The sequence below is a fragment of the Notamacropus eugenii genome, chromosome 5 (genome assembly GCF_028372415.1).
Source record: "Notamacropus eugenii isolate mMacEug1 chromosome 5, mMacEug1.pri_v2, whole genome shotgun sequence".
NCBI classification, from domain to species: domain Eukaryota; kingdom Metazoa; phylum Chordata; class Mammalia; order Diprotodontia; family Macropodidae; genus Notamacropus; species Notamacropus eugenii.
Window position 1 is genome coordinate 64,957,978 of NC_092876.1, and position 14,774 is coordinate 64,972,751.

The 14,774-nt window shown below is 44.2% G+C and overlaps 1 protein-coding gene across 3 annotated transcripts in view; it reads left to right on the plus strand.

Annotated features, from left to right (window-relative positions):
- The window catches only part of NIPAL3 (NIPA like domain containing 3), a 60,026-nt gene that overhangs the window by 20,775 nt on the left and 24,477 nt on the right, over window positions 1-14,774 (plus strand). For 2 of the 3 annotated variants that reach the window (XM_072609325.1, XM_072609326.1), the window contains exons 3-6: window positions 5,689-5,757; window positions 11,926-12,097; window positions 13,119-13,178; window positions 13,644-13,789. In XM_072609325.1, the coding sequence (XP_072465426.1) occupies window positions 5,689-5,757; window positions 11,926-12,097; window positions 13,119-13,178; window positions 13,644-13,789 (447 nt within the window). The remainder of the gene's footprint in view (window positions 1-5,688; window positions 5,758-11,925; window positions 12,098-13,118; window positions 13,179-13,643; window positions 13,790-14,774) is intronic. The other variant, XM_072609327.1, reaches the window with a different exon arrangement.

The following is a 14,774-nucleotide window of genomic DNA, read 5'->3' on the forward strand; positions in this document are numbered from 1 at the left end:
TGAATATTTATTTTGCCCTCTAGTTCTAGAATCTCAGGGCAGTTTTCCTTGATAATTTCATGGAAGATGATGTCTAGGCTCTTCTTTTGATCATGATTTTCAGGTAGTCCCAGAATTTTTACATTCTCTCTCCTGAATCTATTTTCCAGGTCAGTTGTTTTTCCAGTAAGATATTTTACATTATCTTCCATTTTTCCAATCTTCTCGCTATGTTCTGTGATATCTGTCTTTCTCACAAAGTCCTTAGCGTCCATCTGTGCCATTCTAGTTTTGAAAGAACTATTTTCTTCAGTGAGCTTTTGAATCTCCTTTTCCATTTGGCTGATTCTGCTTTTGAAAGCATTCTTCTCCTCATTGGCTTTTTGAGCCTCTTTTGCCAATTGAGTTAGGCTAGTTTTCAAGGTGTTAATTTCTTCAACATTTTTTTGGTTCTCCTTTAGCAGGGAGCTGATCTGCTTTTCATGCTTCTCTTTCATCCCTCTCATTTCTCTTCCCAGTTTTTCCTCCACCTCTCTAACTTGATTTTCAAAATTCTTTTTGAGCTCTTCCATGGCCTGAGCCCATTGGGTGGTCTGGGACACAGAATCCTTTATTTCTGTGTCTTTGCCTGATGGTAAGCATTGTTCTTCCTCATCGAAGAGGAAGGGAGGAAATGTCTGTTCTCCAAGAAAGTAGCCTTCAATAGTTTTATTTCTTTTCCCTTTTCTGGGCATTCTCCCCAGCCAGTGACTTGACCTCTGAATATTCTCCTCACACCCACCTCTCCTCCTGGTCCTCCCAGCCAGAGTTTGGGGTCTGAGATTCAAATGCTGCTTCCCGCCTTAGGGCTTTTGGCAGGGGCAGGGCTGCTATTCAGTGTGAGAATTAAGTTCAGGTGGTCAGGTCGGGGCAGGGCTGCCTCTCAGGCTCAGTTCCCTCAGGGGGTTTATGTACAGACCTTCCACAATGGATCCAGGCTCTCGCCCGCTTGGGGAGCCCCTGTCTGCAGCCGCCTCTCAGCTTCTATCTCTCGGGGGGCCCGAGCCATGGGGGCACCCCACTCCCCTCTCGACCCGCCAAAGAGACTCTCTCACCGACCCCCGTCACCTGTGGGTGGAGGGGCTTGTGCCGCTGCTGGAGATCCCGTCCCTGAAGCCTGCTCGGATCTGTACCTCACGGAGCCGCGGCCGCCACAGGTCTGGGCTGGGCTCCGCGTCTGCAGCGCGACGGACCTTTTGCGAGAGGTTTGCGGGTCCCTCTGTGGGTGGAGGTTCCCGCGTGTCCTCTGGAGATCCCGTCCCCGTAGCCCGCTCGGATCTTTTCCTCACAGTGTCGCGGCCGCTGCAGGGCTGCCCTCTGCTCCCAGTCCCGGCGCCCAGTCCGCAGCGCGAAGGACCCCCCGCGAGAGGTTTGCAGGTCTCTCCGGAACAGAAATCTCCCTCGCTCCAATATTCCGTGGCCTCTGGGTGCAGAATTCACCGTGAGTTGGTCCCCTCTAGCCGTTCTGTGGGTTGTGGGTTCGGAGCTATGTGTATGTGCGTCTTTCTACTCCGCCATCTTGGCTCCCAACTTCTTTGCATTTTAAAAAATACTTCATTGACCTTCCTTTTTTGGGGGGGAACAGGAACATCATTATTGTTAACCCTTTTTCTCTCCTCTTCAGACATTCCCAATTAAGAACCTGAGAAAACAGGACGAAAACCCATCATTTTAACGAAGCATTGACAAGTCAGTCAGTAAACATTTATTAAGTATCTTTTAGGTGCCTGGCACTGGTGCCAAGTGCTAGGGATACAAAAAGAGGCAAAAGACAGTCCCTGTCTAGAGCTCCCAGTCTAATGAGGTAGACAACATGTAAACAACTCTGTACAAACAAGGTGTATAAAGGATAAATAGGAAATAATCAACAAAGGGAAGGCACCAGAATTGACAGGGTTAGGGACAGGCTTCCTGTAGAAGGGGGAGATTTTAGCTGGAATTGCTTTTGACAAGATGGGGATGCAGAATGTCATCTGCTTAGGAAAGGAAGCATGTCTGTCCTATGAACATGCAGCACCAACATCTTGGTCTTTGAGAGGAACACAGATTGGAATATGCTGTTAATTTAATGCTATTAAATTTATCCTTCAGCATCAGGAAGCATCTGGTTTGAGCATCTGCTTTCCCTAAGGTTCTCCCTCCTCATCTCTGCCTCCAGACTTCCTTCCAGGCCCACCTAAAATCCTACCTCCTGCAGGAAACCTTTCCCCACTCCTCTTAATTCTAGTGCCTTTCCAGTGTTGATTATTTCCTATTAATCCTTTATGTTGTGTGTTTGTACAGTTGTTTGCATGCTGCCTCCCCCTGTAGACTGGGAGTACCTTGAGGGCAGGAGCTATATTTTGGCTTTCTTTGTATCTTTGGCCCTTAGCACAGTGCCTAGCACCTAACTGGCATTTAATAAATGTTTATTGACTAAATGGCTGAAATATTTTCTCTGACTGTTATTAAAACCTGATCTGAAAAACTGCGAGTTGGGAAATATGGGGGAAATGACACTGGGGATGACTGAGGCCTGATCTTTCACTGTTGGAAATAAATGTAAGAATTTCATAAGGTCATAGGTCTAAACTTGAAGGGACCTCAAAGGTCATCCTGTCCAAGCACCCTTTTTTTTTTTTTTTTTAATAGAGGAGCAAACAGCCAAGGGTGAGCAAACACGAGTAGCAAGGGATCGGAGCAGGGATTTGAATCCAGATCCTTTGACTACAGAGCCAAGTCTCTGCTCCACCATTCAAGAACTGGCAAACTAGATTTGGAATCAAAGGACCTAGGGGGGTTCAATCCCAGCTCTGATACTTTCTGAATGATTTTGGCTCAGTCACATCACCCCATTAGGTCCTGGTTTCCTTCTGTCTAGAATAAGGGGCTCAAAGTAGGTGATACCTTCCATTTCTAAATCCTGTGAACAATAGTATCCGGGGTAGCTGTGTGGCTGCCATGTTCTACTTGATATTTGTAGGGGTCAGGCCACTCTTCCAGGCTCACACATACACCATGGAATCCTGGGATAGGATTAATTATTATTTTTATTAATGTGACAAATATTATTATTATTATTAATGTGACAACCCTACTTTCCTAAGACTGGGATGCCTTGGTCTAACGATGGAAGCCAAGAGATAAGGAGTCAGGCCAGAGCGTAGGAGTAGCTCCATGTGCCCCTCGCTAGGTGACCTCAGGTATGTCCCAGCCTTTGTCTGCCTAACTCTAGGAGACAACACAGAAAACTATAAAACTGGAACAATCATCACTTCAGAAAGGTTTTGAGATATAATTAACACGTCTGAGGCCCTTTGAAATCTTTAAATAAAAGGGTTGTTTATAAGTGTCAATTAGTAATAATGACTTGTTAGTCAAGTAGTTTTCACGTACACAAGGGAGTTTATGGAAAATAGGCTGATCTAATTTAAAGTTGCCCTATCTGCACTTGTTTTGGGTTTTTATTTTTTAAATCAGGATCTGTGATTTTATCAGTGTAGGGAACTTCCGCTGGAAATTCCCTCTACCAATACAGACTATTAGCTCTCTGTGATTTGCGGTCTTAAAGTGTTGGCTGGGGGGAGGTGAGGGGGAGTGTCACTGAGTGGATGAGAGACTTGCCCACCATCACCCAGCTAGTCAGAAGCAAACCTTGGACCCAGGTCTTTATGACTTCCAGGTCAGATCTCTATCTACTGCGCTATCACAATGACTCCCTCAGCATTCATGGAAAAATAATTACTGTGAAATAGGTTTTTAACACTAGAAATACCAGGTCCATCATGTGTATGCATGTATATGTGTGTGTGTATATATACACATAGAGAGAAAGAGAAACAGATATCTTTATAACACATGTGTGTATGTACATATATGACCTTGAAATAGAAATTTTCATCCTGTTTACATTTTCCTTGCATTATAGGTAAAAAAAAAAATGCCCTGTGTCAATTTGGCTTAGTCCTTTAAGAAATTATTAAGTTCCAATCCTTTTTTTAAAACATAAAAAGTATTTTCAGTTCAAAATTCTCTTTCCCTCAAGCATCTCCCCCACTCATTTCAAAGGTAAGCACTATGATAGTATCATACACATGGTCATGCCAAACATATTTCTACATTAACCATGTTGGGAAAAAAAAAGCAAGAAAAATAGAGAAAAGGGAGAACCTGTTCCTCAGTCTGCCTCAGAATTCATCAGTTTTCTTTCTGGAGATGGGATTCCAATCTTAATAATCCCCTAATTTCCTCCAGCCTTGTTTTCCACCTCTCTTAGCATAGAATCATAGAATTTTAGAGTTCAAAGATATCTCCGAGATGATGTAGATCAGGGGTGGGGAGCCTGTGGCCTCAAGGCCGCAAGTGGCCCTGTAGGTCTTCAAGTGCATCCCTTTAACTGAATCCAAACTTCACGGACCAGATCCTCTTAATGAAAGGATTTCTTCTGTAAAACTCGGACTCAGTCCAGGGGCTGCACCAAGGACCCAGAAGGCCACATGTGACCTTGAGGCCGCAGGTTCCCCACCTAGACCAACTCCATCTCAGCCCACTCCCCCCATTTTGCAGATGAGGAAACTGAGGCACAGAAAGGAAAAATCATCCCCACTTCAAGCTCACTCAGTCAGTAAGTGGTATAGTCATGAGCTGGGTGCCTTTGGGTGAAGCATTTCAACCTAGTACTTAGTTTCTTGCTTTCATTTTGTCCCATCTGTAAAATCAGGGGTTGGGTCTCTAAGGTCCTGTCCATTTTTAACTTTCTTTTTACATCACAAAGGTGGCATTGTGTCCAAAAAAAGGGAAGAATATGGGATTTTAAGTTGATGCCCCTTGGTTCAAATCTCGATTTTTCAATTTCATATTTTTGTGCCCTTTGGAAAGTCTGTTAAGCTCTCTGAGGCATTTGTCTTCCCCATCTAAAAAATGAAGGAGTGGGAATAGATTATGATTTTTGTCTCTAAATCTGTGATCCTAGAACTTCACCTTCTATGTTCGAAGATTCCTCCCAGCTCACTCATCCTGGATTGCTGAGTTTCTCCCAAGTCGAACATTCTCTGCTCCAGGCTACCATCTAACGTTGATATCTTGTGTACTAATGTCCCTTCCAGTTCTCTTACAGGCTGGGCATGGTTCTGGTCAATCTGGTGCTTCAGTTACAGGACTAGAATAACATGAAGTATTTGGAGGCCATCTAACAGTTAAAAAAAAGATATTTACTTAGCCATAGCATGGAAAGAATACTCAGCAAAGCTGTAGCACTGGTTCAGATGAATAGAGGCCTTGGATGTATTGGTTATGATGACTGGCATGTCAGTGGGTCTGAAGGGCACTGACTCCTGTGGTCTGGCTTTTTTTCCTCTCCCCCCTAGAAAATCAGGAAGTAGTAGCAGCAGCCGCTGAATCCTTAACCCCCTGGACCATCAGGGACAGCTTCCCCTACGCTTAGAGTAAAAAATTAGCTTAGCCTACCTGGCAGACTTTGCTCCTCTGACAAATCCCAAAAGCCTGGGAATCTATAAATGGTCCAACTTCATCTTAAATAACTACTTTGGGGTATTCTTGTGTTGAGTGATTCTTTTATTTTTGTGAAGCTTCTGCAGTTTCTGGACCTTCTCTCACCTAGTCTTATGGGCACCATTGTCTCCTGTGAGTAGGACCAGGGTTTCATCTCTGCCCATTTCATTTTCCTTGCAGGAAAACTTGATCGGTGCACTGCTGGCTATTTTTGGCCATCTCGTCGTCAGCATAGCCCTCAATCTCCAGGTGAGTATTGGACCTCAGCGCTGCTGGGAAAAACAAGTCTGAGATCAACTTTAAGTGGCCCTGGTTTGCCAGGCTCTGCTCACGTCCCTCCATGCTTTGTCCATGGGGCATTCCTGTCAGTAATTACAGACTGAGCCTGGATTCTGTCGAGGGCTCTCTGCTCCACACTTTTGGGGAGCTAAATCCATTTGATAAAATTTAACAAATATTGATTGAGGGTCTGCTCTGCTAGGCACTGGGAACATAAAAATGAGCTTGTATTCTCCTGAGGGTCATGGGAGATAAAACATGTGTATAGATAGGTGCACCCTAGGCCATGTCTAGTCGGCCTAATGAATATCTGATCACTGGACCCAGATGGCTCTGGAGGAGAAAGTAAGGCTGGTGACCTTGCACAGCCCTCTCTCATTTAAATCCAAGTCAACTGCAAGTCACGTCATCATTTCCCTGATGTCACGGCCCTCTTTGAAAATGAAGGACAAACACAATTGATAGGTTCATATAAAATATGTACAATATAGTAATAAGTAGCATTTATGGAGTTTTAAGCTTTGCAAAACACTTTACAAGTATTTATCTTCACAACAACCTTGGGAGGAAGGCCATCTTATTTTTATTTCCATTTTACAGATGAGGAAATGGAGGCGGGTAAAGATTAAGTGACTTACTCAAGGTCATGAGGGTGGATTTGAATTTAGGCCTTCCACACTCCAGGTTCAGCACCCTGTCCACTGGGTCACCATTTGCCTCACAAAGGCTGAATTGGAAGGGAACTCAGTAACCCTGGGCAAAGCACATAACTTCTCTGGGGCTCAGTTTCCTCAATTGTAAAATGAGGGAGTTGGATTAGATGATGTCTAAGGGCCTTTTAGTCACTAAATCTGTTCCATCTGGTCTAACCCAAAATGCCCTCAGGCATCCATCTCACTAGTGGTCATCTGGCCTTGACTTGGATAGCTCTGAGGAGGGGAAAATCACTTTCTTCTGAAGCAACCAGTTGCATGCTGGGCTGCTAGAAGATTGTCCTGACATCGAGGCTGAATTTGGGTCTTTGCTCTGAATTCTGCTCTGTGGACCCAACAGAACAAATGAATCCCTTTTCCATGCCTTTTAAATACTTGAAAATGGCTACTGTGTCCCATCCTGAATCTTCCCTAGACTAAGAAATGAGATGGAATTGAGGATCATCACGGATATTCACCCTCTTGGGATGGTTCTCCAACTCAACAGATTCCTTCCCTAAAATACTTCCCTAAAATGCAGGACTGGGCATGATACTCTCCTCATGTTCATTAGGGCAGAATACAGTAAGGATGCCATGTGCTTATCCTGAGATGGTATGCTTCTCGATGGAGACAGAGATCACATTAGTGCTATCAGCCGCCATGTTGTACCCCACTTGTTATATTTAAGCTTCTTGAGGGCAAGAACTATGTCATTTTCCATCTTTGTATTTCCAGGAAAGAGCATAAGGCATGCATACTTATTAGCGAATGAGCAAAGTGGAATGTTAGTGCCTTGCTGCTAGGTATTGTGGGTGCCATTATGAATGGGCCAGACTAAAGAGTGGGTTTGATCTTCACCGCCCTACTCATCAAACTGCTTGAACTATAGGAAGTTCTCCTACACCTTCTTCTTCTTCCCTTCCCCTCCCTCCCAGGGTGTCTTGCTCTTGAGAACTGGTGAACATATCAGTGATGATTGTTTTCTCCAGTGCTATTTGATTTTTTTTTTTTCCCCATTAAACAAATATTTAGTGGGTACCTACAATATCCCTGGGCCCTGGACTCAGCTCCACAGGGGATGCAGTGGGGAATAAGACACCAAGCCTGCCCTCATCAGAAACCTTATTGTTTAGCTGAGGAAGAAGGAAATAGATACAGAAACTTTGAAATGACATTTCAAGAGACATAGTAAGGCAGTGGAGCCAGGAAAAGAGGTGGGGAGGGGGGCAGCGTTTTTGAAAAAAATATGCACTCCTCCAGTTGGGAAATTTTGTCCTCCTGTTGTTACTTACCACGGGAGACTTTGAGTCTTCTTTGGAACACATGCAGCTTCACGGTCAGTCAATTAATAATCACTTATTAAGTGCCTACTGTGTAGCAGGAACTGTGCTAATAAGCACTGGGTTTCATAGAAGGGACCTTTAGGGGCTATCGAGTTTAGCCTTCTTGTTTTACATATGAAGAAGCTGGGGCACAGAGGAGTGGAGTCATCTGTCCAAGGGCACACAGACAGCAAAGATGGGAGGTTAGATTTGGGTCCAGATCTAGGAGCCAGTGCTCTTTCCATTCATAAAATACATCTCAGTGAGCTCCGGAGAGAATCATTTTGTCATTGGCTTACGGACCTCAGGCTTAACTTTGATCGACCATGACTCCTAAGGACTGCTAGCTGATGAAACAGGCTGCCTATCTTTGGACGGGGGTTTGGAGGGTGTTGTGGGAACAGGGCACAGAGGGAGAAATACATTTTTATATTTCCTGGCTTCTCCAGTTTCTTTCAAACCTCAGCAAAAGTCCCACTATTTACAAGAAGCCCTTCCTAGTCCTTAATCCTAGGGCCTTCCCTCCAAAACTCCCCCTCACGTATCTATCCTCCACGGACCTTGTTTCTCTGTTGTCTCCCACATTAGACTGGGAGGTCTCAGATCAGGGGCTGTTTTTTTGTCTTTATATCTCCAGTGCTTAGTATAGTCCCTGGCATATAGTAAGTGCTTAATTGACTGAATAACCAAAAGGTGGTGGACTCTAGGTGCAGAATGAGAAATACGTTTTTGGATGTAGGAATTTGTTTTGCTTGATGATGTGTATTTGTTACAAAGGCTTTGGTTTTATTTTTTATTTCAAATTGGGGAAAGGAAAAAGAAGAGAAAATAAATGCTTATATATTGGGAGAAAAAATAATATTCTTCTACTTAAAGGTAAAAGCCCTCCTTCAAAGCCACATTTTGACCTGAACCTTGTTTCTTGGAGGCTCTGCTATCAGAAAAAATGAAAGAAGGAAAGAAGGAAGAAAGGAAGGAAAAGAAGAAAGAGAGGAAGGGAGGGAGAAAAGGAAGGAAAGAACAGAAGAAGGGAAAGATGGAAAAAGAAAGGAAGGATGAAAGGAAGAAAACAATCATTTTTTAAAGTGCATACTATGTGCCAGACCCTGTCCTAAATCCTTTATAAATATCTCATTTGATCTCCACAACAAGCCTGGGGGGGAGGTATTATTATTGTCCCCATTTTACATAGGGGGAAACTGAGGCAAACAGAGATGAAATGCCTTGCCCAGGGTCACACAGTAAGCGTCTGAGACCAGATTTGACCTTTGGTCGGCTTGATTCCAGGCTTGGCACTCCATCCACTGAGCCACCTAATGGCCTTTCTGAGCCTGCTTCAGCAGGTCCTACCCTGCAGGAACCCTTTAGAGCATGGGCCCAGTGATGGACTCTGTGTTTGTTTCTCCAAGGAACAACACAGCTAAGGTTCAAAACCCGCCCATCACTGGGATGTGTCTTTGGTGGGGTGAGTTTTCTAGTCACAGAGACCCTGTAAGACCATCTCCTAAGTCATAAATGGGCTGTGATCAGCACCAGTGGATGGAGTATCCATCCCCAATTGAATCACAAGTTCTCGCAAAGGACTTGGGGGTTGGGCTAGAAAGCTCATGGGGTAGAGTGGGTGGAAGCCAACCCTGGAGTCCAAGGAACCTGAATTCTAGTCCTGCCTGGGAGAAGTCCTCATTCTGTGACAGGGAGCAAGTGATTCAACTTCCTGTTAGCCTTCTGAGAATATAAATCACAGAGGAGCTGGGGATTTGCACCAGCCAAGGGAGTTTCCACATTCAGGGTTCTGGGCAAGTTTTTTTTTAGACTAAATTTTTATCGATATAGTTCGTTTATATGTCACCTCAATTTCCCTCTGTATTTTTCTCCTTCCTCTCTCCCAGATAGCCATGATAACAAATAGTTTTTTAAAAGAAAAAGAGGAAGAGGAAAAAAAACAGCACAACCAATCAGTCCATTTTTAAAAAACCTACAGTATGTGCAGTGTTCCATACCTGTGGATTCCCCGTTCCCCACCTCTCAGGAGTGGGGGGGGCGCTCTTCTTCGGGGGCCAAACTTATTCTTTGTAATTTTGCAGCATTCACTTTCACTTTTGAGTATCGCATGATTGTATCTCTTTGCATTTACATTGTTGCATTGTTGTAATCTGTGTATATATTGTTCTCTGCTGTAAGTTACATAAGAGTTCTTATCTGTAACTGTGGAGGGTATTTCCACAATGGGAGATTCCCCCATACAGATGAAATCGCAAATCACCAGTTCAGGTATTAAACATCAAAACTGAACTGTTTCAGTCCTACTTTACGTAATATATATTTGTAGAATTGGGGTGGGGGAATCAAGTACCCTAATTGAGGGGAGGGTGGAAGTTGTCACATGGAGTATTGTGTTCCATTCCTGGTACCACATTTTAGGAAGAACATGGACAGACTGGAGCCTGGCCAGATAGACATGGCCCGGATAGTAGTTCAGGCCTGGTAATAATGCCCTACGATGATCCATTGAAGAATTGTTAAGTCCTGTCTACTTTACCTTCATAGCACTTCTCCTCTGATATTGCTACCACCCTAATGAAGGCCCTCATCCTGCACACCTGGACGGTTGCAGTAGCTGCTGGTGGGTCGACCTGCCTCGGGTCTCTCCCCACTACGCTTCATCCTTCCCTCAGTCACTGAACTGATTTTCCTAAAGCTCAGGTCCAACCATGACACAGACACACACACACTCAATAAACTCCAGTGTCTCCCTAGCACCTCCAGGATCAAATATAAAACCCTGCTTCGTTATGTTAACATATTTATTATGTTAATGCCTTTCATAACTTAGTCTTTTAGAGTCTTCATATACTTTATGTACTTCATGATCCAGAAACACTAACCTCTCTGCTCCTCAAAAAGGATATTCTATCTCACAACTCCAGGCATTTTCACCAACTCCCTGCCCCCGCATGTCTGGAATGCTCTCCCTCCTCCTCTCCATCTCCTGGCTTCCCTGGCCTCCTTCAAGCTGCAACTTGGCCCCCCTCCCCTTGTACAGGAAGTCTTTCCTGATCCCCCTAAATTGTAGCACCTTCCCTCTATTACCTGCAATTTATCCTGTACGTAGCGTGTATAATTGTGGCATGTTGTCTTGCTCATTAGACCGAGGGCAGGCACTGTCTTTGGCACAAAGAATACTTTGTGTCTGGCACGTGGTAAATGCTTGTTAATGTTTACTGACCAACTGAACTGGGAATGGTTATGATGGATAGGAGAAGGCTTGGGAGTGCCTGCTAATATTTGAAGAACTATTGTATGGAAGAGGGATTGTGCTTGTTCTTTGTAGCCTCCAAGGGCAGAGATAGGAGCGATGCATGGCACGTGCAGACAGAGGTAGCTGTTCTCTAATAATGTATGGGAAAATCCTTTATAGTCAGAGCTCTCCAAAAGTAGGTTATCTCAGGAGACTCAGAGGAGTCAAAGGAAAGGTTAAGTGACCACTTGTTACTCAGGAATAGATAGGAGTAGATGGGCACAGTGCTGGGCACATAGGACATGCTTAATAAATGTTTATTATCGATTGATTGAGATAACCTGGTAGGTCCCTCCCTCCTCTGAGAGTCACAGGATCATTGAATTTGAAAGCTGGAGGGGACTGTAGACAGCCCTCATTTTAAGTATTAGAAGAGCAAGACACAGAAAATTTATGGTGTTTGTCCAAAGTCACACACAGGAGCAAAGCTGGTTGTCTTGACTTCCATTCCGTTACTCAGCAGCAAAACAAGGCAATTCAGCTGTCAAGCATCTGCTCTAAATGTAAGGCCCGGTGATTTGTCATAATCTTGTGCTCTTAGAGATGATGTAGACCAATCCCCTCATTTGACAGGGGAGGAAGTCCCAGTCTGAGCAGGGAGTGTGACTGTCCCGGGTTACGCAGCTAATAAGGAATTGAAATGGGATCATAGAATCAGAAATTTAGAGCTGGAGAGGGCCTTCAAAGGCAATACTTTCATCTTTCTTACAGAGGAGGAAATTGAGTACAAGTGCGCACAAAGCAGAATTTGAACTGAGATCCTGACTCCAAAGCCAGAGCCTTTGATTTGAATCTGATTCCCAATCTGGTATTCTCCTTTTAGAAATACAGTCACATCCGGCTGGCGGGCTCTAAGGACCCCCGGGCCTACTTCAAGACCAAGACATGGTGGCTTGGCCTATTCCTGATGCTTCTGGGAGAACTGGGAGTGTTCTCATCCTATGCCTTCGCGCCTCTGTCCCTGATCGTGCCCCTCAGCGCCGTCTCTGTTATTGGTAAGATACATAGAACTTTGTGTGCAACTGTGTGTCCTTGGAAGAGTCAGATCTAGGGATTTGGGTACCACAGACTGACCTAGGCAGGCAGAGCTGGGCTTGGGGAGAGAAGGGAAAATGGAGACCCTGAAACATCAGCAGAATGATCCCAATAGGGAAAACGCCATGTGTATTGTGGAGAAGGGAAGGCAGGGAGGGAAGGCACACAGTGCCTTCTGTGGCCATCTCAAAGCTGAATGTTTAAACCCAATTATTTTTGCCAGTCATCCAGGCCAATGTGCTCATATTACAAAAGGGGAAATTGAGTCCCAGAGAAGGAAAGTGACCTGACCTAGGCTACACCATTATTAACAGAGCTATGTCTTTACTACACTTCTCCAAGTCAACTACTCTTTCTTGGGGTCTCTACTTAGGACACAGAACAGGTGCTAGGCAGAAGCAACCTTACCAAGAGTTCCTACACCAATTAAATCCCAGGTCATAAGAGCAACTAGATGGTGCCATAGTGCATAGAGCACTGGGCCTGGAGTCAGGAAAACTCATTACCTGAGTTTGAATATGGCTCTGACACTTACAAACTGTGTGACCCTGGGTAAGTCATTTAACTCTATTTGTCTCAGTTTCCTTATATGCAAAATGAGTTGGAGAAGGAAATGGCAAACTACTCCAGTATCTTTACCAAGAAAACCCCTGAAAAGGGGTGAGACAGGCATGATTGAAAAAACTCAACGGCAACAGCAACCAAAAAGAATAAATTTAGAACTGGTGGAGACTCCCTGATGTAACTGCCTCATTTAACAGATGGGAAAACTGAGGCCAGAGAAGTTAAGCAACTTGCCGAAGTTCACGCAGCTAATAAATATTAGGGGCATGACTTGAACTTGCTCCCCTTCCTGATTCCATATCTAGGGTTAACAAGTGACAGTTAAGGGCGATACTTTGAGATGGCTTAGACCCACGAATGTGGAGCTGGTGTAAACCTTTCCTTATCTTTCTCGGTCCTGTGTATGTTTGTTTGCAGCCAGTGCCATAATAGGAATCATATTCATCAAAGAAAAATGGAAACCCAAAGATTTTCTGAGTAAGTTTTCTTTCTCATTTTCTGCTTGCTGTATTACTTACTTTTCCCAACGTGCTCCTCTCCCTGGAGGGTAATTGGGCTGTTCCCCAGCCCCTTCCCCGGGCTGCTCCCCGGGCTGCTCCTCCGCCCCGTCCCCGGGCTGCTTCACCGAAGCCCAGTAATGAGCAAAGCTGACTTCATTTCTTTTCCTTTCTGTGAAGTTTGGGGCTGAGGAGCCACGAAGGTGGGTGGGAATGTTTTGGTTCATTAGTCATTGACTTTTTGTGTGTAAGACTATTAGATGCTAAAGTGATTCTTTCATTGTCCTTGGGCTTCCTGGGCCTGAAAGGCCAGGCTAATTTCTAGTCACAGCGACCACATTCCCCCTTTCTTTAGCTCTCGCCTCCATGAAGTATAACTCTGCATCCCATTCCATCTACTAATTGACTAACTTGTCTTTATGTCGTGTCCCTGTTTTCCCCACAGGGCGTTATGTTTTGTCTTTTGTAGGTTGTGGTTTGGCCATCATAGGCACTTATTTGCTGGTCACCTTTGGACCCAACAGTCATGAAAAGATGACAGGAGAAAACATCACTAAACACTTAGTGAGCTGGCCATTTCTTTTATATATGGTAAGAGACCTTGATGGCATTCACTTAGAAGGCACAGCTGGGCTTATAAATACCTTGAGGAGACAGGCTTTATATTTTTCTCTTTTTAAAATGTGTTTATGTAAGGTACCCGAGGTTATTTAACCATAGAATGTTAGAACCCAGATTGTCAGAGTGGGAGAGACCTTAGAACCTGGAATGTCAGAGTGGGAGAGACTTAGAACCTAGAATGTTAGAGTGAGAGGGACCTTAGAACCCAGAATGTCAGAGTGGGAGGGACCTTAGGACATAGAATGTCAGAGTTGGAAGGGATCTTAAAAGTCAGAGTGACAAAGCTGGGGGATGGGGGCATGGAGCTTTAAAATAGACAATGCCAGAGCTGGGAGGGCCCTTAGAACTTAGAATGTCAAAGTGGAAGGGATCTTAGAACATAGACTATCAGATTAGGAGGGTCCTTAAAACCTGATATGTCAGAGTTTGTTCTTAGAACCTACAATGTAAAGCTGGAAGGGGCCTTAGAATAGAGAATGTCAGCCACTAAAGTTTAAAATTTCATTAAGACTTTTGGAGAGAGATTTATTTTTTTAAAGCATCTGTGAGTTTGTTCTTATGGGCATTACTTCCACTAATACATATCACACTTAACCCTCTTACTTAATAGATAGTCATTAGTAGTGTGCCTAGTGGATACAGGGCTGGCTTTGGCATTAGAAAGACCTGGTCTAAGTCCCACTTCTTATCTTAGTGACTCTGTGACCCTGGGTAAGTTTCTTTACTTTTCCAGACCTTCATTCCCTTATCTGTACAACCCGAGCGACAGGGAATGGAGAGAGTTTAGACAAAATGACCTCTTAAGGTCCCTTCTGACTGAATCTACGAGCTGTCACAAAACAATTCACTGCCTTGTGGTTAACCTGGTGATGAACGTCTCTGAACAAAGATAATAGGAATAGTTAGCACTTATGTAGATCTTGCAAGCTAGCAAATTATACACCATCCTCCCTAT